This window comes from Balaenoptera ricei, chromosome 12 (genome assembly GCF_028023285.1).
Source record: "Balaenoptera ricei isolate mBalRic1 chromosome 12, mBalRic1.hap2, whole genome shotgun sequence".
Taxonomy (NCBI): Eukaryota; Metazoa; Chordata; class Mammalia; order Artiodactyla; family Balaenopteridae; genus Balaenoptera; species Balaenoptera ricei.
The window spans coordinates 6,405,873-6,433,175 of NC_082650.1; the positions used below are offsets into that span (position 1 = coordinate 6,405,873).

The 27,303-nt window shown below is 38.4% G+C and overlaps 1 protein-coding gene across 8 annotated transcripts in view; it reads left to right on the top strand.

Annotated features, from left to right (window-relative positions):
• PRKN (parkin RBR E3 ubiquitin protein ligase) overlaps window positions 1–27,303 on the top strand; it is a 1,325,586-nt gene that overhangs the window by 477,909 nt on the left and 820,374 nt on the right. For 6 of the 8 annotated variants that reach the window (XM_059940863.1, XM_059940861.1, XM_059940858.1 and 3 more), the window contains one exon: window positions 20,364–20,485. In XM_059940863.1, coding sequence (XP_059796846.1) covers window positions 20,364–20,485 — 122 coding nt within the window. The remainder of the gene's footprint in view (window positions 1–20,363; window positions 20,486–27,303) is intronic. The other 2 variants (XM_059940859.1, XM_059940865.1) reach the window with 1 other exon arrangement.

Genomic DNA, 27,303 nt, shown 5'->3' on the forward strand with positions numbered 1-27,303 from the left:
GTCTGCTCTTCCCCTGCCTTGCTGCAAGTGGCCCATCTGGGACCATCAGGACTCTGTTCTCTGTTGCAGACCTCCTTGTAGTTGAATCTTGACTTTTTACCTTTGACTGATTTCCTCAGTCTTTTGTGTTTATGTAGAGATTTTTTTCTCCGTGCATTCTGGCCTAGCTGCGCTCATCCCTGACCATTTTCACTCTGGAGATTTGGAAATACATGCCAGGCATTAAATATTTTCTTTCATTTATTGCTCTCAGCCATCATTTGAGGAATATATATATATATATATATATTTTTTTTTTTTGCTGTGATTATTTTTTAATTTAATTTTTATTTTATATTAGAGTACAGTTGATTTACAATATTGTGTTAGTTTCAGGTGTACAGCAAAGTGATTCAGCTATACATATACATAGATCCATTATTTTTCAGATTCTTTTCCCATGTAGGTTATTACAGAATGTTGAGTAGAGTTCCCTGTGCTATACAGTAGGTCCTTGTTGATTATCTGTTTTATATATAGTAGTGTGTATATGTTAATCCCAAACTCCTAATTTATCCCTCCTCCCACCTTTCCCCTTTGGTAACTGTAAGTTTGTTTTTGAACTCTGTGAATCTGTTTCTGTTTTGTAAATAGGTTCATTTGTATCATTTTTTAGATTATTTTTTAATGCCATTTGTGGCAACATGGAAGGATCTAGAGATTATCATACTAAGCGAAGTAAGTCAGACAGAGAAAGACAAATATCATGTGATATCACTTACATGTGGAATCTAAAAAAAATGATACAAATGAGGCATATATTATTATCCCCATTTTATCGATAAAGATACTGAGGCTCAGAAAGTTTTGAATACTTGTCTTAAATCATAAAGCTGTTAATAGCCTACCTGGTATTTGAATCCAGTTATTTCTGAATCCAATATTATGTTAAATGCAACCTCCGCCCCGCTTGTAGTTTTTAACTTTGATTTTATTTTCTTAGAGAGACTACCTTTCAAGTATCAAATAAGGCTGAAGCATTCTATGGCCAAAAGAGCAAGGGCACTCAAGTCATACTGAGTTGGGTTTAAATCCCACAGATGACATTTATAAAGCCACATGACTCTGGGCAGACTACATTTCTGCAACTCAGAGGTTACACCTGTAAAACTCATGAAATAGATATATAAACTTCTCAGGGATCTTCAACAGAATCTTAACGTCAGGGAGGCACAATAGTAGACACTCAGTAAATGGTATCTGATAGTAATGGAAGGTGCCATAAAAATTATTAAGTAATATAAGCTAAAGAACATATAAATATTCTACTCTCATAGTTTTGTTATAAGCCAAGATCTCAAAGTCATACAACTCGGAACAGAAGACGTTTATAATTAATTTTCATGCAAAGAAGAATCAGTTATAAAACAGTGACCACAGTGGTGTGTATTTCTTGCAGGTCAGTGACATTTATTGCTGTTTTCATGGCACACTCCCAATACAAGCATTATTTAATCTCTAAAATGTAATTACTTCCTGACCGAAGAATCAAAGCGGGGAAACACTCGCAACCTAAATAAAAGCGGTTCAATTGTAGATCTTCATTTGTGAGATGGAGTAAGAAAGACATTATCTCCGTGAAGTGTGCTTTTTCTCTCCGTGAAATGGAGGACAGTTGAATGATGCACATGTTTTTCATCTTTATTTTAAAACTTGAATGCATTTTTGTATCCAGTATTGCCTTTTCTTGTTCATCCTGAATGAAAATTAGCCCTGGCAGAAACAAGACACATATCTACACAAAGATCCATTTGGCCAGATTTTGCAATATGCAGTTCAATTTAGAAATGAAATAAAACCAGTAATGAACAGTGGAGGAAACTGAAGAGCTAAAAAGTGAATGGCTTGTCAATTCTTATTATTTTTACTAAATATTGTGGTTGTGGCTTATACAGTTCTTAGATAAAGAAATATTTTACAGATCTTTGAGTCAACTAGGTTTTAGTAGGTTTTATGGGCAAGTTTCTATAAAGATAAGCTGAGTCCTTCACTGATTTTTAAGGAAGAGTTGTCTGAACAGAGAAGCATATGTGCTGGCAGCAGGGAGACAGACAGGAGATAAAAAGATGACCTTTCTTTAAATCACTGCCTGGGACGAGCACAGGTGGAGGACTCGGCGTCACAGTGCCCGCCTGCTGCGCCCGGTGTCCCCACCGGGCCTTTGTCCTTAGGGTCTCAGCACCGGCTCAGTGGGACCCCTTAAGTCTCACTGAAAGAAGTAGGGTGCTTTCTCCTCCTGGAGTGACAGTTTTCTGTCCACTCAGCTGACATCTGAATCTCATGCATGTTTTTATGAATGGTTTCCATACTTTCTTGTGCATTAGAATTACCCAGTGAGCTTCGAAAATAACAACCAACTAAAACTGAATAAATAACCGATTTCCAAGCCCCAACCCCAGATATGCAGATTTGCGAGGAGTCTCTCCAGAACAGGTTCACCCTGTCGCCAGCTGCAGTCCTCCCCAGGGCTCCTGACTGCCACTCACTCCAGTGGCCCTCCCACTGCCTCCTGCCCTGGACCACGGAACAGAGAAACGGGTCCCAACAGCCTCCCGATTTGGGTAACTCTGTGTTCCGAGGCCCCTTTCAGCGAGAAGACAACAAACCCTACTCAGGAGCTCCCATCCCCTGCTTAGTGAGCTCAAGTCACTCCAGCCTTACGTTCCCTGTGGGAGCTCCACATGCCACCTAGCTTCACACTCCCACTGGGGACGGGCTTCCCGCAGTGGGGTGTGTACAGCAGGGGGGGGAGGGGAGCAGCTCTGTGTTCTGGAAGCACCTCCAGTCATGGTCCTGCTGCCCTCCAGGAAGGGCGTTAAGGATTTTACAAAGTTTCTGTACCGCGGTCCTTTGTCTGGGCAGCTGTGGCAGTTGATACTGTGGGTCCCCCCCCAGGTGAATACTGTGTTTGAGCTGTGTGGGTGCTGTTTGCATTTCAGGTGTACACTAAGCCACCTGTTTCTGCTGCCAGGAGGTTGTGCTGGAATTTCATCCCACATTCCTCTGTCTCCTCCTTAGTGGACATTTTCACACCGTGATAGCATTTTTTCTTGAGCTAAAAGTAATTATTCTTCTCCATGGAAATTTAGATACTTCTCTAACTGATGTATTATATTTATTGATAGTCTATTTTTTAAGTTAGGGAACCAGGTCTGAGAAATCACAGCATGTAAAGTGAGGGGAGGGAAGGAGAATATGTTGCTATATGAGTGTTTTCGGCACCTCCCACACACAAAGGCAGTAGGAAGCGGGAGAGGGAGCAATGGATACAAGAGAAGAGCTGGAAGGGGAGCTAATGACGGGCCATCGGCCTTGGTTTGTGCACCACGTGCAGGACATGTCAAAAGGTAGTAGCCCCATTTACATTACAGTAGTGAAACTAGAGCGTGGACATTGCATAAAAATATTCCAAGAGGTCATGAGATTGAGAATGGTATTCTGTGAAACAGCATGTTCTCTCTTAATGTTTGTCTTTCTTTTCCATGGCTCTCTGGCTATTAGTGTATGTGCTTTTTCTTCTACACAGTTCTCTTTGTCTTTCTTTTTCGTTACAGCTTCCTCTCTGCTATCATTTTTGCCTGTGTAAATCTTTCTGATCTTTCAGTTTTTATTCTCTTCCTGCCAAATCCTTGGCCTTTCTCCTTTTAGCGGCTAAAGGGAAATCTATTTATCTATCTGTCTATCTGTATCACAGGCTTCTTGAGGTATAATTCCTAGGTCATGATTATTACTGCAATTAGAATTTAACCTAATAAATTTTTTTTAATCATCAAAGCATTAATTTCTTCCAAAGCCCGTATTTTATTCCCCAAAATGATCTTCCCAAAGTTGAAATACGTAACCAAGAGAAGAGTTTTATTTTTAAGTAGGATTTTGCTACCTCTTACAGTTATAGCAATGCATCCTGGTCTCATCATCAGTAAAGACTAGCTCAGTGTGTCAAGGAGGATATTCATCAAGCTTTTCTGGCTGCTTGACAGCGAGACTTCAAAATTAAAGGGTGACTACAGAGCTTCAGAGAGACTGTTTACAAGATTATAACTAGATGACATCCAAACCACCAGGTGGTTTGGACAGGTGATCAAACCACGGGTCATTGCCTGTAAAGTCAGGCAAACTGGGTGTAAAAAGGACTGTTCTGAAATGAGATTCTTCAATCAGTTTGCAGTCTGGTTAGCAAAATGCAGACCTTTCTGCCAAGGACAGTGCACCTGCAAATGGTGACTACAGCCATTGGGAAGAGGCCATTCTGTCCACTGGGAGTCCAGAAGGGCTAGTTCATTGTCCTCAGTTTTTTTCGGCCTTACTCATATATTCAGTGATGACCATCAACGGCATCATCCTCAAATCTGAAGCCTATTATGTAGAATAAACAATAATTTCAATAGTGTTACTACTATTAAAATAAGACATTTTCTTAATGCTGACACAAACATGGCTGTTGTAATGTAGCCTTCCCTACATGATGCAGTGAAATGAAGATTTATAACCAATTTATATTTAACCTTTAAGCAACATTCATTTAGCATTGCCAAATAACAGAAGCTGGGAAACATTTCGTTTTAGAACCCCGTTGCCGTAAAAACAGTCGTCAACCTGCATGTCATTTTAGTGGGTCTGGAAGAACATTCCCCCTTGCGTTATCATAGAGATTAAGTTATTTGAGGGTCAGTGTATTGTGACGGTGTCTTCTGCAAGCTAAAGGATTTTCTCCTATCACAGTGTTAGTCTCAAGTCTAGTTGCTTGACTTCCTCCATATCCTTGCCATTATTTATTCACTGACACAGGGAGAATGCAGTGAAATGTAGTCTCCACCCTCAAAAATCTGAAGTGTAATAAAGTTGATAAAAATATCTATGGGAAATGGTGAGATAGAAAGTGATTTAAGTATCCAGAGAAAAATGTAAATAAAATGTAATGGGAATATAGGGGCAGAGGATTTACATTTGATGGATGAATCATTAAGTCTTCTTGGAGGAGGTGGTAGTACATCTGGGCCCCAAAAGAATGGGGGGAGAGGAGAACCAGGGCATGTAGAAATAGAGAGAAATGATGCATTTTTATATGTTTTTAGGGGCAAAGGGGAAGAAATAGAAGTGAATATTTACTGTGTACTTGTTCAGTTCAGGTTAGGACTGAACTGTTAGGACTTTTACAATCTTCTCTCTCCCTAAAAATAAAAAGGTGTACAGTTTACAAAAGGTAATATCGTGACCCCCCCCTCAAATATAAGATGAACACATGTAAAAATTTTTATTTAATTCATTAATTAATGAGGGACATAATAAAATATTACAACCAGTTCAAAGAGCACTTTAGAAATCAGGGGTCCATCTATTTACCTATCTATATGTCTATAGAAATGTCCAACCGACCATACATATTTGAGGTTATCTGTTTCTCAGAACAAAAATTACTTGCATATCTACTGGACAAAAATTGATCAATGACAAGTAACTTTACTAAGTCTGGGACCTTCAATCAATATGAAACAATGAATGCATCCCCCATGTGGCCACAACTGGCTATTTACACTTAAGTAAATAAATGTACATAACATTAAAAATATTGGCTTCTCAGTTGCACCAGCCACACTTCCTGTGCTCAGTCACCACATGTAGGGCAGCAGCTGCCCCAGTGGACAGCACAGGTAGAATGCTTCCAACGTTGCAGAAGGTTCTATTGTACAGCACTGCTCCAGAAAGCCTTTGGATGGCTTTTCCCTCCATGATATCGAAAGGATTTGCTGCCCACATTTTTTGCCTCATTTCCAACTTTCAGACAACTATTCTGATAGAGGTGGGAAAGGGTGTGTCTTGTGAGGGCCCAGTTTAGCTTGAAGTAGAGAGGAGTAGGGGAAGGTGAGGATAGTGTAGTCAAGTTTCATGCAAACAATGGAGGGGCTAAGTTTATTAAGCAAAGGTATTTAAATCTCATCCAAGAGGCAATGTGGAGACATTTAAGGAGAATGGTATGATCAAAGATTTACTTTAGGAAAATTAATATGAAAGCAATTTGGAGAATTGATAGGTTCTGGAGAGTATACAGGCAGGATGACCTACTAGGAAATTACTTAAGTCCAGAGGAGAAGAGGGGAAAGAAAGGAGAGGGAAACTCACAAGGACGGTAGATGACACATCTGCATTTAGACACACCTGACGTATTGTTATTACCTGGTGCACATGATGACATTGTATATTTACCTACATTTCAAAAGGCAGAGAAAATAGTTTCTTGTATGAATAACTATTTTAGAAAATGTTGGTGTCAGAGAATCATATAAGAAGTCTCAAGGAGTTGGTTGAACTGTACTGTGAGTGAAACTGGTGCTGCTTTAAAAAGATTTTATCTGTGCTTATGATTCTTGGTGAAATTTCATTTATAATAATAGAATGAAAACACTAAAACAAGTTTTTATGACATAATTTTCTTGGGTATTTCTAATATATAGAATTAATTGTAAATCAAGATGTTTAATTTCTGGCCATTGGTATGCAGATGTAATTTAGGTATCGAGGGCTTTTATACAAAAGGAAGAAATGATCATGAAGTTCAGAGATGTTAACAATGTAGAGGGAGGGGCACACACTAATGTGGGCAAGTCAGCCATCAGTGACCAGATCAGGGGGAATAGTAGAGCCCCAAAACTAAACGTTTGAGGGAAATAAAAAGATTTCATCAAGTAATTTAATATGTTTCTTTCGTGCCCCTCCTATGAACCAGTCACTAGGCTAAGTACTATTGATTCCTTAGTGGCTTGCCAAGCTCTAAGATACAAAGATGAGAAAGGTAGGATCCTCATCATTAGAAAACTGGATTCCACAAGCAAGTAGACATATACTTAACATAAAGCTAATTACAAATGTACAAGCCAAATGAAGCAAGTGCTGAAGCTGTGAGGGAGGAACATGCACTCCGCCTATTGTGGGTGGACGGCGAAGCAAGGCTTCTCAAGGACTTGGTAATGTTTGACACTTGATACAGACTTTAAAGGTGACTGGGACTTCCTCCTGAAGGGAGTTGGTCCCAGGCCAAAGGCAGGTGTGGAGGCTGCGGATGCGCGGTGTGGAAATCACAAGTGTTTTGGTTCCGATACTTGAGAGGACGGTGTAATTAAGTTTGGATAGCTTGGCTGGGAGAAAAAATCATGAGGGGCTATGATAGAGAATTTCAGCTATGAATAGCAATTTTTGTGATTATTTTTAGTACCTGAATAGAGTACAAATTCTAGGACTAACATTTTCGATAATGCTTAGTAATTTTAAATATTTCTATAGAAAATAATAGGAATATATTTTGTAGCAAGATACAAAGTGTAAATGATTTTTTTTGCAAAGATAGAACCAATACTTGAATAAAAAGTCACTTGCCTGATGCTGTTTGGCTTCCAACCTGGGGACCCTGGATGGTACATCCTTACCCTCTGGTAACAATGCTGCTGTAGGTGAACAAAGGCTAGTACCATCCTTTGCTTTGTTTTGTTTAAGTAGGTGGCACAGTGTGTTTTTAAAGAGAATTTTCTTACCAGTTTGGGAGTTTCTCGCTCGGGAAGAGAAGAAGATAGAGGAAGGGAGGATTCTTGGGAGGCTCTTGGATACTAAAAAGGGCCTGAGTCAGCACAGGACCCTTGGAAGGAGATGAGAGAAAAACTTTGGAAGCATTTCTTGTGTTGCCTCCTGAGATTTAGTGGGGGATTGGAAGACACAGCTGAGAAGAGGCAAACCAAGTCTCTGCCTTGGCTGCCTAGGGGACCCAAGATTCGGCGAATCAAGCCAGGTGACACCTAGGATACCCAAGGTACCAGGGTTCCAGACAGTAAAGCTAAAACACATTGTGAATAGAGCTGGAAGTCACAGACTCTGCGTTTTGAATTGTCTCCACCTCTGAACTTGCCTTCTCTTAGTTAATAGGCTATTTGTTTCATCCACACCCTTTTTAAGGGGTTTCTGAGGCTTCTCCTGGGACCTTGACTTCCATGAAGCATATGTGTGCTGTGATCCCTGAGACCTGAAGGAAGCTCTAATCAGAGATGTTAGGGGCTGTCTGGGGGGGGGGGGGGGCGGTGCTGCCTAACAGCACGGATCCAGGCAGATGTCTTCTTCTGTCTCCAAGGACGTGTGAGAAGATGCACCTGGACAGAATGCAGAATCGTGGGAATGTGCAGCTGGATCATTCCAGAAGTTGAAAATCAAAGAACTTGCAAGATAAAAGGCTCTATATTAGAAGTGTATATTTTTATCCCCACTCTTTGGGTTTATTCTTCACTATTCTCAGAATAATAGGATTCTTCCCTGCTGTGTACACAGTTGTTAGATACCCCTTAGCCTGTGTGAATCCACATAAGAGTTATTCTTAGACTGTAAAACTGTTAAGGTGAAGATTGTCTTGGTTATGTTTTATGACTGTCTCACATGTTACTAGAATGTCAAGCACATAGTGGTATTTTTGGTTTTTTATTTGTTGTTAATGTCATTGATGGAAGGATTCTTGATAGGTTCGTAATATTCTTTTGTTTCCTTATAACCTACATTCTGCTTCCTTTTCACTATTCTTCCCCTCCCCCAAGCAACCTGGCTTCTTAGGCAGACAAGATTTAAATAAGTTTAGAAAGCTAGATCTTTTCTAGGAAATTATACATTTATTTCTTCATTTTCTCTCTAGATGGCTAATAAGTAATTTTTTTTCTCTTCTAAGTTTAGTTTTTCTTTTACAGAGGCAGTGAGAAGCATGGGCTGGCTTCTGTCGCATTCTGAAAGCAAGATTTTTTTCTTCTCTGGGATGAGGCAGTGCCAGAAGGTAGCACAGCCATTACTGTAACCTGTGGCACAAGCCAAGTGACCCTCCTGTACTTTTACAATATTGAGTTAAAATTAGTTAAACTAATCTCACTAGTTTCTCAAGTATTTGATCAATGAATAGGAGTAGTATCTCCATGGAGGACACTATTCTAGGTCGAAAGTGGGGATGGGTAATAGAAGTGAAACTACTTTACATAAACCCTGCCCTTAGGTTCTGATTTAAACATATGAAGCCACTACAGAAGATGAGGTGCTTCCATGTGATACAGGAAGCTTGTAGGAGAGAGGTGGCCCCTGAGCTGGGCCGTATGACCAGGACTTAGATGGGTCCTCAGAGGCCCTTTCAGTTGGGAACCCATGAAGTAGACTGTTGTGGTCCTAGGGTCCTAGAGTAACTGTGAAGAGTGTTTTGGCCAGAGTGATTTTAATGTGTACTTTTAGAAGCCTACATAATGCACAGTATTATCAGCCTTGATCAAGAGAAGACAGTAATTTTGTAGTTTTCCCTCAGCATGATGACATCATCTTACATTTCTAACTAATTACCATGTCCCTGAAGAAAACTAATTTTTCTAATATTTTAAGGAATAGTAGAGACTTTATGAATCTCAATTGCCACCAAAGACTTTTTGAAATCAGTACTGGGAAAGATCGGATTTATTAACGTTACATATTTTGTCTTATCATGTGGTACGGGCAAAATAGGATATGTAAAACATTGGGATTTGTAAGAGGATATTTAATGGTAGTAGTGAAGATTGGAAATATTATACTTAAATGAAATAATTATATCAAACTGTTGATATTGGCTATTGTAAATGAAATAAGATCCAGAATGTGGGAGTGGGGAGGGTCATACCTTGCTTGTTATTCTCTAATTGATGCCATTCCTCTGAGTGTTCATTTTCTTTACAGATTTCACTAACACTTAGAACATTTAAAATCAGGAGATTTTAAAATCATTTTTTAAATATCAAGAAAGGTATCCCTTCTATAAAAATAAATAAGAAATTCTATTGATTCTAATGTGTTATGCCATAGACTACCATTTGGTATAACTTACAATTGTAGAATATGTGCTACCTCTGAAAAATGAGATTTACCTTTCTTTATTGATAATTGCTGTACCTGCATATTCTTGCTGAATGCCAGTGCTGTAAAACGTTAATGGAAATTTCCATGAAACCTTTAGTGCTGATTGAATGAGGGAAGTGGGGTGGTGAGACTGATGCTGAAGCAGTCAGTGATTGCTGGCAACGGTGCTTAATTGCCAACCTGTGTTCAAGTGCCACTTTTTACAGCCATTGAATCAATCCCTACAGTATTTAGTAATAATTAGCACCCTGGTCAAGGTTATTATCATGTGGTCGAGGAGAAAGCATAGGCTTTGTAATCAGAAACACTTATATTCAAATCTCTGACCACCCCATGGCTGTCTTGGGGATGGCACTCAATCTCTTTGAACTTGTGTTTCCTCATTTATAAAGTGGTGATGAGCATGCTTATCTTTCAAAGAAGAATAAGCGCTAATATAAGCAAGTCTGCCGTTCAGGTGACATTTTGGAATCCATTTTGAATCTCCTTCAGTAGCATTTTACAAACCATGCAATAAATAACAGTTTTTATTTTGGAAATACTTTATTTTTTTTTAAGTGCATTAGCCAGCTTGAAAATATTATCCACTAGATGGGATCCATATCACTGTTTACTATTGTCATTCCTAATTTTTCTACAATCCACCTGTATTGCTTGCATAATAATAGTGATTCATGGAAAAATGTGACTCTAGTAACTTTAAATCAGTTTAAAGACTTTCTATTATGGTTTATATTCCATAATATTATTAAATATTTCATTGTAAAGGACTTGGTTGGTTTTGAAGCAGTTTTAAAAAGAACTATACCTCAGATATTTCTAAATATTTAGAGGTAGGTTTATGATGGAGATAGTGTATAAGAATCAACATTTATAAAAGCAGGAAAATGGTCACCTAAGGAAGCAGGAAGATGAAGTGCTCACAGGTATGAGTACCTGGGAATAACTCGAGTTCCATATTTTTTGACAACAAATAAGAAGAGCTAATGTGTATCAGACACTGTGCTGAGTGCTGCACCTGTATTATTCTTTTTAAGATTCTCACAAAAGCCTCAGAGTTAGGTCCTATTATCATCTCCATTTTGCAGATAAGAAAACAGCATTTAGGGTCAATTGATTTGCCGAAGGTGACAAGGCAAGGCTTGGGCTGGACCTAGATGGACACGTCCTGGGCTATAGAGATTATATCCCGAGGAAATTGTACACAGTCATCTGCAGCATCAATTGTTTCTTCCATCTAAATATGAGTTATGAACGTTCACTCAACATTTTGAAGAGCTGAGACTTTTCTAGCATACACCTAACCATCCCCTGCCTGAGTCCATTTCTGGGAAGAATAAGTGACTAGATTTACCCCAGTTGGCTTCAAACCTGGTTATTTATTTAAACCTACTCCTTAAATTATGCTTCACTCTACATTTTTGTCTTGGCAGCGGAGGTTTGGTTATTACTTTTAAAATGAATAATGATGAATAATGAAAAAATATACTGGCAACAACAACAACAAAAACGAGGCAAAGGCATTAGCTTTAATCAGCAGTTTTGGCCTCACCAGATGAAACTATGTTGCAGATACATTAATTTAAAAAACCCTAGCACAAAAATTGAGAATTAAGTTATAACTTTAAGGGTAGAGTCTCCTTAGAGATTGCTAAACATGTTTTCAAAGTGCATACACTGGGTGGATGGTTATATAATTGGAAGTTGTTTATAATACAACATTACCTTGGTTACTCTGCAGGAGGTAAAATGAGGCATGTTAAAAGCATGTGCTAATGATTAGTGATGTTGAACATCCTTTCATATATTTGTTGGCAATCTGTATGTTTTCTTTGGAGAAATGTCTATTTAGGTCTTCTGCCCATTTTTGGATTGGACTGTTTGTTTTTTTGATATTGAGCTGTTTGTATATTTTGGAAATTAATCCTTTGTCAGTTGCTTCGTTTGCAAATATTTTCTCCCATTCTGAGGGTTGTCTTTTCATCTTGTTTATGGTTTCCTTTGCTGTGCAAATCAAAACCACAATGAGGTATCACCTCACACAGGTCAGAATGGCCATCATCGAAATATCTACAAACAATAAATACTGGAGAGGGTGTGGAGAAAAGGGAACCCTCTTGCACTGTTGGTGGGAATGTAAATTGATACAGCCACTCTGGAGAACAGTATGGAGGTTCCTTAAAAAACTAAAACTAGAACTACCATATGACCCAGCAATCCCACTACTGGGTGTATACCCTGGGAAAACCATAATTCAAAAAGAGACATGTACCACAATGTTCATTGCAGCTCTATTTACAATAGCCAGGACATGGAAGCAACCTAAGTGTCCGTTGATGAATGGATAAAGAAGATGTGGCACATGTATACAATGGAATATTACTCAGCCATAAAGAGAAACGAAATTGAGTTGTTTGTAGTGAGGTGGATGGACCTAGAGTCTGTCATACAGAGTGAAGTAAGTCAGAAAGAGAAAAACAAATACCATATGCTAACACATATATATGGAATCTAAAAAAAAAAATGGTTCTGATGAACTTAGGGTCAGGACAGGAATAAAGATGCAGACGTAGAGAATGGACTTGAGGACATGGGGAAGGGGAAGGGGAAGCTGGGACGAAGTGAGAGAGTAGCATTGACATATATACACTACCAAATGTAAAATAGATAGCTAGTGGGAAGCAGCTGCATAGCCCCGGGAGATCAGCTCAGTGCTTTGTGACCACCTAGAGGGCTGGGATAGGGAAGGTGGGAGGGAGACGCAAGAGGGAGGGGACATGGGGATATATGTATACATATAGCTGATTCACCTTGTTATACAGCAGAAAGTAACACAGCATTGTAAATCAATTATACTCCAATAAAGACGTTAAAAAAAAATAAAATAAAAGCATGGACTGGTGTAGCTGGATTCAGTGAGTGTAGTAACCCGTTGTATAAGGATTGAAATAAAAGTGTTTATGTGTAATAACTGTCCTCCTTTAAAGTAGTTCCACTTATAAATTTTCATAATGCAATTTTTTTCACTTATACTAATTTCTACCTGAACTTTTTAAGTATTCTTTTTTGTTTTATTTATCATACTAGTCATTTGTGATCTTAAGATGATATTTAAGGTAATATTTTAAGATAATATTATATTTAAAATATGATATGCTAATATTTTGAAGGATATGTGAAGTTAATCCAGTAATTTTGGCTGGTGGAAGGATGTTCTAAATATTTGGTAATCATGACTACATTCTATTTAATATGAATTTTGATCTCATACTATCATACCTGCTACAACTTTCAGATCATTTAAAATATGGGACAATTTATTGACCTGGCAAATATTTATTGAATGTTTACTAAGTTCAAGGAACAGCCCTAGTCATTTGGAACATATGAAAAAGGGTGCAGTGTTGCATACGGGGGGGTTGTAACAATAGGAAAGGTGGAACAAGTACATAGTGAATGTGGGGCGAAATTCTTTTTCCAGTTTACGTTAGGTTGGAGTGGACACGATCTCCATGTTTTTAATGATCCAAAGCAGGTTTCATACAGAAGAGATGATTCCAGGAGTATGCATTGAATGGATTTCATGTGGAACTGCCTTAGACTAATTAATTCAATACGCATTGTTCCAACTAGAACTAATGGATACTATCAGGCCGATATAAGGAAAAATGGGTTGTGCAGAGATGAGCTTGCTGGCCTTCAGAGATGGTATTGATTTTGTTCATTCAATGTATATTTATTTTTTTCGTGAGTCATATATTTCAGCAAATGTTGTTGACCACAGGCTGAAGGACCACCATCCAGAAATACAAAAGCAAGAATTCTGGTAAATGCTGGAGGAGAAGATTCTCTGTGCCGTAGTTCCTTATCACAGGGTCAAGGTCGCAAGTTCAGAAACTCTGGCCATGGGTCTGTTCCATAGTGGGCTCGTAGGAATCAAACAGGACTGAGGTTACTCCCTCAGCAGCTAGGGGAAGGGGTAAACTGAGGGAACATGGCCAGTTAGAGCTGATCAGTGGAGCTACGTGGTGCAGACAGTGATAACATCCTCAGCATTTAAAATACAGAACTGAGCTATAGTCAGAAGGAGGCAGGAGGGCAAAAGATGAGAATACTAAGTGCCAGGCTGGGCGGTGGGGAGGAGGTGGATGAAGGCTGTGAAAGATGCTTCATTCCAGGGACTCCTTATTAGATGCTGGTTTTCTGATGTTAGGAGAAGTCTACTGCTTAAAGGTGACAAGACTAAGCTGTATCCTTTCCTACTCTTAGATGTAATTATTTAGGGAAATGTCTTTGACTTTCAGGGAAATCAAGGGAAGAATTTTTATAGGAAGTGCCATTCCAACTGGACCTTTAATATATGGGTCAGATCTCAAAGATGGTGGTGGCAGTGGAGATGGTTGGAGGGTGAGCAGTAGCCCGGTTGGTGTCGGGAATGGGACGTGGTGGGGGAAGGGGTGGAGAGAAGCCCTGCTCTACCTCTTGCCACTAGAAAGTACCCAGGTCTCCACCCATCTCTGTCCTCCCTCACAGTGCCTCAAGTTCAAACCTTCCCCCTTCCCCTTCTCTCCAGCCAACATTGTTTGCATATCAGTACACTTAACAGCCGGCTACTGGACTTCTCAGTGGGACAGAAGAATCTTCTTAGTATTGTTAACTGTGTGTCTGACAAGGCAGGGAGAGAGGAGACAAGACACATCATTTTTATTTATTCTCTTCCGTGCTGTCCAATTTAGTAGCTTCTACCCACATATGGCTGTGCTAATATAAATTACTTAATTTTTTTTTTTAAAAGAGTCATTTCTTAGTAGTTCCTAGCCAAATTCTCAATAGGCCCTTGTAGCTAATGGCTACTGTATGGGAGAATGCAGATGGAGGACATTTCCATGGCCACAGAAAGTTCTCTTGGGCAGCTTGTTCTACTTAATATTTTAATAACTCATATGTGATACAATAATTTTAAATCAGTTGTGTTCCTGTTGCTTTGTAGTGTATTGATACTGAACATTATTTTACCTAGGTATAAAATATGTTAAATCTCACTGTCTTCTCCCCTAGAAAACAAATTATCCAGGCAATTAAACTCTTGATTCTCTGACAAACAGTGATGGAAACTTCCGAGGTGAATGAAAAGTTTTCATCAGAGTCAGAATGAGTTTTCTTAAGTATTCATTTATCTTATTAAAACAACGTCTTCAGGCCGTAAGCCCATTATCTAAAATACATTAAAAATGGAAACTGTTCACGTTATGCTCGTTTTTCAAAAAGACAACGCAAATAGTATATTCTTTTTGAATAGGGGCTTTACTCGATAAGTGGTGAATATTGTTAATGCTTTTGGCAATTTTTTGGACCAAGACAACAAGAAAAGAGAATGAGAGAAAAGAAAAGACTTGAGGAAGGATTATGTTAATCAGACAAAGTGGGAGAGAAAACCTAAAGATAATGATAAAATGATAAAGCTAAGGAAGACTTATGGATGCTTTCAAGGGACGTAAGAACTCACACTTTAACAGGGCCCTGCACACTAACTGTGCTTTTTAACTTCTATCCAGGAAAAAAAAAATGAACATCTGAATGAAATGAATACACTGTAAAATCATTACATTGTAGACTAACCCTTCTGGTTCATGATAAAATAATTATGTAAGTTTATTGATGGCTTGGGGTGGAGGGGAGAACTTAATTGTAAGCAGGATCTTCAGCAGGATGTCTAATAAATCTGTGTTTATAAACTTTAGCAGTTGGGCTTGCTGTAGATGAAGCCCTACACAGTGGGTTGTATCCTTCCTCCAAATTTTTTTCCAAATTGTTTCTGAGAAATACATTTACACAAGATGCTCCATAAAAGGAAGACTTCTGAAGTCTGATAAAGTTAGGGACGTGCTATGCTCCATACTTCCTGTCTTCACGGAGTCTGCAAAGTCCTGCAGCGAGAGCACGTGCTTAACTTGGCATCACCTAAAATGTTCTGACTACACAGATGTAGAGAACAAATGTTTGGACACCAAGGGGGGGAAGTGGCAGGGGGGTGGTTGTGGTGTGATGAATTGGGAGATTGGGATTGACATATATACACTAATATGTGTAAAATGGATAACTAATAAGAACCTGCTGTATAAAAAAATAAATTTAATTAAATTTAAAATAATAAAATAAAATAAAATGGTCTGACTAAAGATTCCCCGATATTTTGGCTTGACACCTTTCAACAGCTTGCAAGCCACTGTAGTGTTCTGTAAGGTATACTTAAAATATCCCCATCAGACCATGAATAGAAGAGCTGAAACAATCAAATCACTCAAAAACTCTTGTTTTAGGTGAAAAAGTTCTTCTTTTTAGGGTGTTGGAGGATTTAGGGGTGAAGTAGCATCATGTCTGCAACTTAATTAAAAATCATTCAGCCAAAAAAGTATATATGTGTATATATGTAAATGTACACAGACACACACAGAGGGTGCACACAAAATATGGCAAAATGTTCACAATCAGTGAATTACAGGGAAGGTTATCATTTGTAAGATTTTTGAAATATTTCTCTAGGTTTGAAAACTTATTATATAAAAAAAGGGAAATCTGTAACACAAACACAAGCTGCTTTGATTATTTTGGGCAGTGAAGGGGTTGCAATATGGAAGAGTTGATTAGGAGAGAAAAATAATTTTAAGATCCAAACAGAAGTTTAAGAATCGGAAGATTCATATTATTGACTGGAGACAGCTATATACATAGAGAAAAGTTTTGGGGGTCATTCTTCCCATTGCCTTGCTTGTTCCTTTAGGAGTTACGGCTCCGTTTTTAAGAGTCTGTACCTTAGACCCTTCCATCAGGCTAATGGGAACATTGCCCAGAAGATGGTCAGGATGTTGTTTGTGCCTATTCCTGTCCTGTGCACTCCAGACCTCAGCATGGCACAGAGAAGCTTGCCAACTTGAAATAGTGTGATGTAGCCAACGAGGTGGGGAAGGCTTCCTGAAAAGGGGCTCCCAAGATTTGCTGGAAGCCCCAACTGCTTGACCAAGTAGAGCCAACAGCTTGAAATGTGCTGTAGCCAAGACTGGCCTGACCTTGATCTTCCTTAGACTGGCTATTAATCCCCAGCTTGCGCTGGCTCTGGGAAGCACTATGTAATAGATTGCATGTCATCTTGTATGCTTCTAGGGCAAGGGCATGGGCATGCAGTATTTTCTGACTAACTTCTCAAGGACTTTAGTGAAGATTGTGGCACACAGAGGTGGGTATCCCAATCTTCATATTCTGCCTGGCTCTATCATTAGCTGAAACAATATTGCCAACGTTGCTGTTGCCCTAAAGGAGAGAGAAAAGTCATTTAGTTTCCTGCAGTTTCTGAGATGCTTCGTTTACTATTAAGTCGTTGCTAATATGCTCTTTCAACAATGCTAGTGTCTCTGCAACCCCGACTCCCCTTTGTAAGCGTTTCTTTTTCCAGTCTTTCTCTTCCTCCCCCCTCTTTTTTTGTTTAACCTTTACAACAGGTTATAAAAATTGTGAATTGGCTTTGTTCATATTGCTGATACAAGTTTTAATGATAAAGGCTCCTACCTTCTTCACTAAGCTTGTCATGGTACACATTAAAATTGTCAGAGTTCTTGTGATCTTCTGTCAGTTGTGATGGTATTTCTATAGCTTTAATATATGGTTCTATCTGTTGCATTTATGATATACATAAAACCTTAAGAATATATTTTATCTAATTATTATATTTGCTAATAACAATGTGATATTTATAGACTTGAATATCTTGCACATTAAAGCACTAAAGCTGCAAAAAAGTGTCAGAAAATCATAGTTTCTTATCAATACAAATATATATTTATAATTCATCTTCCTTTTCACACTGAAACTAAATATTAATCTCTGGAAATTAATAATTACAAATATATTGCCAGTAAATAATAAAATTATAAAACTTGATGTCTTTATTGTGCTTTACATTTTACAAAGTATTGTCACCTATAGTGTTAGTAAAGATGGCTAAACAAATGACACTTAAATATGTCTACAGAGGCACTTTTTGTAAATTAGTAAAGCAAATGGAGCTACATAAGACTTGAGGATCTTTTTTGTTTTCTCATTATTTTTTTACTAATTGTTTTCAATAAACCATATGCATTTGAAAGTCTGAAAGTTTTTGCTCATAATGATCAAACGCACTTACTAAATATTATTTCTAAATGTTCTTGATGATACTAGTAAAATTTTAAACAAATCTTTATGCCGTGACCTTTCATGTTAGCCCCACCCATTAAGAAGTAAAGTAAGGATTAAAAGAACTATTTGATAATTTTAGAAATTTGGAAGTTAGTTGTTTCACTGGTAAGTGTATCTGAATAAAGTTAGTTCTTTGTAGATGTAGAAGTGTGGAACGGTTCAAAAATATTCCCCTAATTTTTTCCTGTATGGTGACAGGAATAATATTTTCCTGTATGGTGACATTTGAGAAAAATGATCAGAGATGTTTAACTATCTATTTTTTTTGTGCAGCTTTTGCTCTTGAAAATGTATTATTTGAATGGCATTTGTCTAGGTAGAGGATGCTCATGAAATGCAAAGAACCCATTTCTGCACACAATTGCTGAGTCTGCTAAGCCGCTCAGGGCTGTTTTATTTTATGTGTGACTCTGTGTTGGAAAGTTTCATTGGAAACTCAGCAAACTGTGATCATTATCATTCATATCATGAGAAAAGGGGTAGTTTGTACCTATAGATAAGATTTTAAGAGAAAAAATCTGGAGCCTTCAAAACTGGGTACAGACACATGAAATAAATTCAGGAGCAGTGGTCCCTAAATTTCCAATGCTCTTAGATTCTTGTCCTTTTAAAAATTTCAACAGCAAAGTGTGCGTTTAATTTCCCTGTGTTGCAAATACCCTTGGCCAGCTCTTCCGGTGGCAGGCTGCTACTTTGCTGAATAAGTCACAGGGCTGTTGGCAAGAAGAAGAAAAGATTGTCCCTCTTTTGAGCATAAAACTAGATTTTCTATTGGGGTTGGCCAAAAGGTTTGTTTGGTTTTTTCCGTAAGGTGGCTCTAGTAGTACTTAGTTGTCTTTAACTTAATTCGAATTGTTAGATTGTATGTGACAGCTGTCAAATCAGCGTGCATTTAAAAAAAGATTTATGAAAATTGGCAAAGTTTTGTGTAGCCATTTTAGTATTGAAGATGGAAGAAAAAAGCAACATTTTTGGCATATTATGCTTTTTTTATTTCAAGAAAGGTAAAAACGCAACTGAAATGCAAAAAAAGATTTGTGCAGTATATGGAGAAGGTGCTGTGTGACTGATTGAACGTGCCAAAAGTGGTTTGCGAAGTTCCGTGCTGGAGATTTCTTACTGGACGATGCTCCACGGTTGGTTAGATCAGTTGAAGTTTATAGCAATCAAATTGAGACATTAATTGAGAACAGTCAACATTATACCACGCGGGAGATAGCCGACAGACTCAAAATATCCAAATCAAGCATTGAAAATCATTTGCACCAGCTTGATTATGTTAATCGCTTTGATGTTTGGGTTCCACATAAGTTAAGCAAAAAAAACCTTCTTGACCATATTTCCGCATGCGATTCTCTACTTAAACGTAATGAAAATGTTCCGTTTTTCAAACAAATTGTGATGGGCGATGAAAAGTGGATACTGTACAATAATACGGAATGGAAGAGATTGTGGGGCAAGTGAAATGAACCACCACCAACCACGCCAAAGGCCGGTCTTCATCCAAAGAATGATGTTGTGTATGTTGTGTATATAGTGGGATTGGAAGGGAGTCCTCTATTATGAGCTCCTTCCAGAACCCAAACGATTAATTCCAACAAGTACTGCTCCAATTTACACCAACTGAAAGCAGCACTCGACGAAAAGCGTCCAGAATTATTCAACAGAAAACACATAATCTTCCATCAGGATAACACAAGACCGCATGTTTCTTTGATGACCAGGCAAAAACTGTAACAGCGTGGCTGGGAAGTTCTGATTCATCCACCGTATACACCAGGCATTCCACCTTTGGATTTCCATTTATTTAGGTCTTTACAAAATTCTCTTAATGGAAAAAATTTCAATTCCCTGGAAGACTATAAAAGGCACCTGGAGCAGTTCTTTGCTCAAAAAGATAAAAAGTTTTGGGAAGTTGGAATTATGAAGTTGCCTGAAAAATGGCAGAAGGTAGTGGAACAAAAGGGTGAATACATTGTTCAATAAAGTTCTTGGTGAAAATGAAAAATGTGTCTTTTATTTTTACTTAAAAACCTAAGGCACTTTTTGGCCAACGTAATAAATTAAATTGTTGTATCTTCATTATAATATTTATCCCAGTAATGTTTCAAAATGTTCCTGAGGTGTTAGTTTTAAAATTTGTCTAAATTTGGATTCAGCATTGATTGGCTACTTCCTCTGCTTTCCTTTTTTCCCAGCAGGTAGACCAACCTACAGCAGCTTTTATGTCTACTGCAAAGGCCCCTGTCAAGGAGTGCAGCCAGGAAAGCTCAGGGTGCGGTGCGGCACCTGCCAACAAGCGACGCTCACCTTGGCCCAGGTAAGGAGATGTGGCGTGAGCAGCCTGCCCTGAAAAATGAATGTGTATTTCCAGAGTTGCCTTTCGGGGTTTCTAAGCAGATATCACCCATTACTGAAAAATTGACTTCTATGTGGTTGTAATGGTTAATGGTATCTGAAGTTTCATTTAAAAATATGCTGCTCTGTAAATTTCAGGTACTACGGGGCCATTGGCCCCATTTCTTCAATCCAGGCCTATTGAAAGGGAATATAGAAAGGGAATAAAATATGATTTTATATCAAAAAGAGGTTGGGGGTGTCTTTTAGAAGCTGCCAAGAAGGATCCTTCTAAGATCCTGGAAATGTTTCATATCTCGATCTGTGTGATAGGAACATGGGTGTATGCATATGTCAAAATTTTTTGGACTCTTCATTTAAGGTTGGTGCACTTGAGGTAAGGGACCCTCAATAAAAAAAAATGAAAAGGAAAGTTGTGGATCAAGGACCAGTAGGCATATAAAACAGGGTTGGAAAGCACGATGTGTTGCAGCCTCTGCTTGTTTTGTGCAGTCCACAACCTGAGAATGTTTTTTATATTTTTAAGTGGTTGGGAAACATCAGAAGAGTAGTATTGTGTGACTCGTGAACAGGACATGAAATTAAAATTCCAGTGTCGTGATAAAGTTCTGTCAGAACACAGCCCCGTCCACATCTGTGCACGTTGTCTGTACCTTTCTTGTGCCCTAGATCAGAGTTGACTGGATGGCCTACAACCGGACATGTTTACTCTCTGGCCCTTTAGAGAAAAGGTTTGCCAACTGGCCCCTGATATAAAACATAGGCACAGTAATTCATGGCTTTAGCGTGATAGTTGTGTAGGATTTGGCTAAATGTGATGTGGGTGCCAATGTGCGTAGGGGAGCAGAGGGCATTCTGGTCAGCTCAGTGCTGAGAGCACAGCCCAGGAGGTGCAGAAGGACAAAGACTTTTACAGGTGATTAGGGGCTGAAGTGTAGGGCAGCACCCCCGTGAGCACATCGGGCCCCAGTGATGGCTAGAGCATTTAGATTTTATTCTGCAGGCAAAGGGGAACAAAGGCAAAGCGTCACAAACAAAGACCGTGTATAAAATGATGTTTTAAGACTATCTCTTGGTGCTGTAACAGTTTGTCACTGGGATTGAGGCTGGTGACAGATCGAAGGCAAAGAGGTTAATTAATCGTCTATTTATAGGGCTCACAGGTGAGGAGCTGTGGGCCCAGAAAGGGGGAGATGGGGGGGACTGGTAGACTGAAGGTAAGGGAGCACTGTCAAAGAACCTGAAGGATGTAGCGAGTCAAGGGGAGAGCGTGGATCTCTGACTCAAGCCTGGGGAAATGGCGGAATTGCTCAAAAATGTAATTCAGATATCATTAAACTTCTGTCCTACATTCTATGCAATTGTCTGTCTATATTCCAAGAGTCTGTAAGCCTCATAAGATCAGATAACTTGTCGGTTTGGGTCCCTGTCTTATTTCCAACATGGTGTGTTGCCCGTAGCGGATGGCATCTGCATTTGAACTTTCACACATTGATTCAATAGATCCACAAAGTTTAGAAATTCTATTTGGCATTTTATAATCATATTAATCATAGTAAGTATGATTGTCTTGCCACAATTTACTGACTTCCTTCCTTACATTTATATTCTGGTACTTGTATTTTTCTCTAATTCTCACCACAGACCTGAAAAGTAGATATCATTATCCAATGTTTTTAATAAAGAGACTCCACAAAGTTAAGTAATGAGTTCAAAGTTACATGGTTAACAAATGTTGGTGCCAGAAGTGAAAAGTCTTTTCTGTGTTTCTCCAAAGCCCTGGCCCTTTTTTAGGATAGATTGCTTGCTATACAAATCTGCTAATAAATGTTCTATTATTCAGCTACTTCCCTTGTATTTAAAATATCGTTCAAAAATGCTCTTAGAAAAAATACTCTTAAGGATTAAGAAAATAGAATCAAAGATGATTTGAAGATTATTTATTTAATCCAGAGTTTCCGTACAGTTACTAGATGTAGCATAACTGGTACCCAACAAATAAATAGACCAGGCATTTCGTTTTTTTATTAATAACAAAAGATACACACTCAGTAATACCTTCAAACAATATCTCTGTGAGCAGCTGACTAATCACACTGGCAGTTGGTCTGCAAGTTTAGTCTTGGAAATGATGGAGCAGGTGCGGGACTTTGCTAAGAGGAAGGGTTTCTAAGCAGAGAATAGAAAACTGTTAGGTTTCATTTGCCCAAAATTTATAAAGATCTACAACGTACACAATTTCCTCTGGTCAGGAAAAAAAGGAAAAAAGAAACAGGATCATGCGTAGCTGACTAGTTATAGGGAACAGATTGTGGCTTACCTGAGCTTCTGCAAGGAGCTTTTTATTCACAAAGAGGAAAATTGGAAACTACTTAGCCACCTGGTTTATTTTTCTAAATCATAATTTTATTTTTTCTGGTTAGAAGAAATCTGTCTGCAATAAGCCCCATGCCCTTCATGAGTCTTAATAGTAACTTCCTAATTATTTTTTGCTGTCGTTGGGGATTTATTCATAATTCCAACATTTCCTCAACACTATTTAAGTTTTACATGCGAGAGAATGAGCCGCCTCTCATATGTAATGCTCTAAGGTTGAATTGTTGAAATGTTTCATATTTAATGTGAAACTCGTAATAAATTGGCAAGAAAGAAGGACAACCATTTCTGTCACAGTGTTAAGGATGGGTAAACTGAGGTCTGAAGTTTCGGCCTGACCTTGAGGGTAAGTTGAGAATTCACTTACAGAAAACACCAGGTTTTCTTCTGTCTCCAAGTCAAATGATCTTCTTTAATTCATGGTGACCTTGACCAGGGTTTCCATTAACTGAAATAGCCTTTAGAAAAATGAACACTCACTGGAAAACATCGAACAACAACTGATTGGAAAAACACGGCAGGCAGCCAGTTTTCAATTGCCTATTCAAAGATGGTCCACGTAGGTCCACACAGAAATGACACGGGGTTGACCACAGAGGGAGGTGGCTTTATCCATGCGTATACATTTCTGATTGCCTTCCTGAATAATAAAATGAATGATTTAAAATAACCTATGTCATCACTGTTTCCCTCATTAGTGTGGAAAATCAAATGATGTGTAAATCATATGCTCAGAGCCTTTTTTTTTTTTTTTAATTCAGAAAAGTGGGCAGAAAAAATAAGGTTTTCCAAGATGTGTAGACTATACACTGTTTTTAGAATAACTAGAAATTAAAGAAGGAATTCATATTGGAAAAAGAAACAGCACTGAGAGACTTAAAGATTCTTTTCCCTCTCCCTTTCTCCTGGAATCCTGCCAAATTCAAGGTTAGAATGTCAATAGGCATGGTTCCTTCTACTGTCTGTCCTGTTGTTAAGTTATAAGTGTGTGGGGTGAAGAGTGAGCCTTCTGGTAAGGAAGAAAGCTCTTAGCTCAAGCTCTCAAAGATTTCCCAGCACCAACGTATATAAACACAAGACTACCAGAGACTGTGTGACCTGTTAAAAAATTTGCCTGGGCTGGTGAAATTTAGGTAGATGTGATGTTGATGATGAGGATTCTGTCCCAGGGAATCACCTTAAGAGGGTTCCTCCTCCTGAGCCCTGCAGGCTTCTGCTCCCTGAGTCCCAGCAGTGTTCTCTCCTACGCTGGGATGAGATGTCCTGTCCCTTCTCCCATCACGCTCCAGCCGTTGCCCACAGTCTAGATGGGTTGTACCTCCTGTGGAAAACAGAGCTTCTGTGATAGGAAGAAACTACTTTTTCTAAAAGGAAACAGGCTTAAAATATGGTAAGGATGTTTATGAGTAAAATCATTTACTGACTCTAAAAATAATTACAAGATAGAAAGGATGTAGAAGTGAGATGAGAGAACACACAGAACATAGTATTCTGCCTTGGAATACTGTATGGGGCTCTGAATTGCCTGGGAACAAAGACCTGGAGAGAATGGCCTCTGTGGTCCTTTTGTCCATCAGATGTTCTGGATTTGAATTCTCGTTCTGTGACTTACTGGCTGTGTGACTTGGGGCAAGTTGCTTAACTTCTTTGTCTCAGTTTCCTTGTCATCAATTGGAAGTAAACATTTCATTAAAGTTGTGAGGGTTAAATGACTTAACTCATTAAAGCATTTAGAACAGTGCCTGGCACATAATAAACATCTAGAAACCATTAGCTCTTATTGTCATTTCTTCAAGTGAAGAAAACTTTTGATTTTCTACCAAAAACACATTGAAGCAACTGCTGAACTCACATTGTAAACTTACACCTCTAGGACACTTCAGTTCTGATTAAGTTACAAATTGTTAATCCCTCCAGCACAAACTCTAGGTAACCTGAATTATCCGCTATTAACATCTTTTTGTTTGCACCCAGTTTATTAGTCTTAAAATGAATCAGAAGCCAGGAGATTACTGCAGCCACGAACTGTGGATGATTTTTTTCCCCCTACAATCACTGTAATTACTTTATCTCGAAAAGAACTTTATCTTTGCCACTCTAATAAGATACTCTGCCGCGGAATAGCATTAAAGCTAAAAGGTTTCTGATGAGAAATGGTGAAATAAATAGAGTAAGATGTACAAATGCCTGACATGATGGATTTTATTTAAAATTGGTTTATAGATTAAGAACAATTTATGTGAGGAAATTTATTAAGAAATATACTCTAAATGTATAACTGTTCCTAAACTTAATATTTGTTAGAGATTAATTGTTGACCAGGAGTCTGCTTACTTCCCTTAATATCAAAACCTACTCTTACGTACATAATAAAGTCACATATGTAATAAAGTCATAGATGAGAGAAAAGGAGAATGGACAGAATGGCCCCTTGGACTTGGCTTGAGCCCCATGGTTCAGGGGAGAGTGAGAGCAAAGAGTGGACAAAAGAGGTTTTTCATCAGAGCCTGTGTGAGAATCAGGGCAAAAGCCAGAGCCAGGCAGGCTTGGGGACGAGAACGGAGCCCAGCATCATTCTGGCACCAGGAAGATGCCGGGTAGGACTGCCAGATGAGCACACAAATATACAGGGTGGTCACCTAAATTTGATTTCAGATAGACAATGAATATTTTGTTTATGTATAAGTATGTCCCAAACATTGCATGGAACATAAGTATATTAATTTTTTAAATCTGAGATTCAAATTGGCGCCTCATTCTTCATCTGGCTGTGCCCCTCCCTCTGTGCCGGGCCATCTGTGTAATGACTGTTGGTGCTGACCCCAGGGAGGCCCCTCAGTTGGCTCTTGGTCAAGCTGCGGAGGCAAGCAGCAGCTGGAGGAAGAGATGAACAGCAAGAATGTCAAACAGAACAGCCGGAGCCGGCAAACTCGGTGGTGGCCACGTGTGGGGAGCACTCACCTGGGGGTTCTAGGAATAAGTGGGGGCCTCTGAGGGGTAATGCCAACATCCTTGAGTGAGAGTAATCAGCCAGCACTCATTTGAGTCACAGTCATAGATGGAAGTGTTTGTTTCTGAAGAACTACAGACAGTTATTAGTAAACCAAGGGAACTTCTCATTAGAAAAACAAACAAACAAAAACAATAAATATGTTCTTGTGGATTGGAAAACAGTTCATTTTTGCTATATTACAATGATATAAACATTTAATAAAGAGTTTACAAACAAAAAGTGAAAAAATATAAAGTTGCCTATTGAAATAGATAAAGCGCTATATATATGTATAAAACTGTGTATGAAATAAGTAAAATGCTATCCAGCTGAGCTGCAGGCAACTTTAGCCAACAGCTAGTCACTGTGTTATGTTCACTATTCACTATGTTGTTATTTCAACTGTAGAAATTCCTATATTGAGAACCTTTATCATATGCTTAATATTTCAGGACTAAAATTTTCTTTGGTCATATGTTATTAGTTGGAGTGATTTCAATAAATTGAAGCCTGTATAAATGTTGGTCAGTGTTGGTAACGCATTGACATTTCAATCAGGCTAATAATTTTCAGTTGGACTCCAGTGGAGGAAGCCTTTCACTGCTTCTTTTTTGGTGACCGTCTGTACTATTTTAGTAGCTGACTTTTTTTAAATAATGATTTTACTTTACAAATCTTTAAGAAAGAGGAAAAAGAAAATAATCTTGCAGATGCATATCCCCAGAGCATATTTTTAGAACACCCAGTAGCATCAGAAGTCCCTGGAAAGATGGGCACTTACCAGGCATGTACCCTGGTCGTGCTGTAGTGTCTCACTGTTTGCCCTTTGATACCCAGCCTTACTCCTGACCTATGATGCTAGTGTGAAAATCTCAAAACTGTGGGCAGGAAATTTAAATCATGCCCTTCTGAAATGTATGCGTATATATTTTAAAAAGTGTGTTGAATTCTTTATTTCCTTATTCCCAAAGAACTTTGGTTTATTGGGTGTATATGTATTTGTGTGTATATAAATATATATATTTATATATATCATGAGGAATGAGTATTATTAATAGCTATTATTGAATGTTTACCAGAAACCAAGATCTAAGCTCAGCACTTTACTTAAATATCCCATTTAATTGTTATGTTGTTTGAATAGTGTTCTAAGTTTCATATATATGTATTGTTATGGCAGTGAGGTGCATATTGTTATTTACTTCATATGGAAAATACGATAACGTTTTCCAAAGTCTGTCAGTCAATACTGACATGTGGTCATTAATCTATTTAATTGGAATTTGGTTGTGCTACATAGAATTTTATTCATTGTTCAGAATGATAGTGTTAAAACAATTACAAGAGAAGTATTTATTGGGACTACATAGGACATTTGACAAAAATCACAGCCTAAATACATTTATAAAACA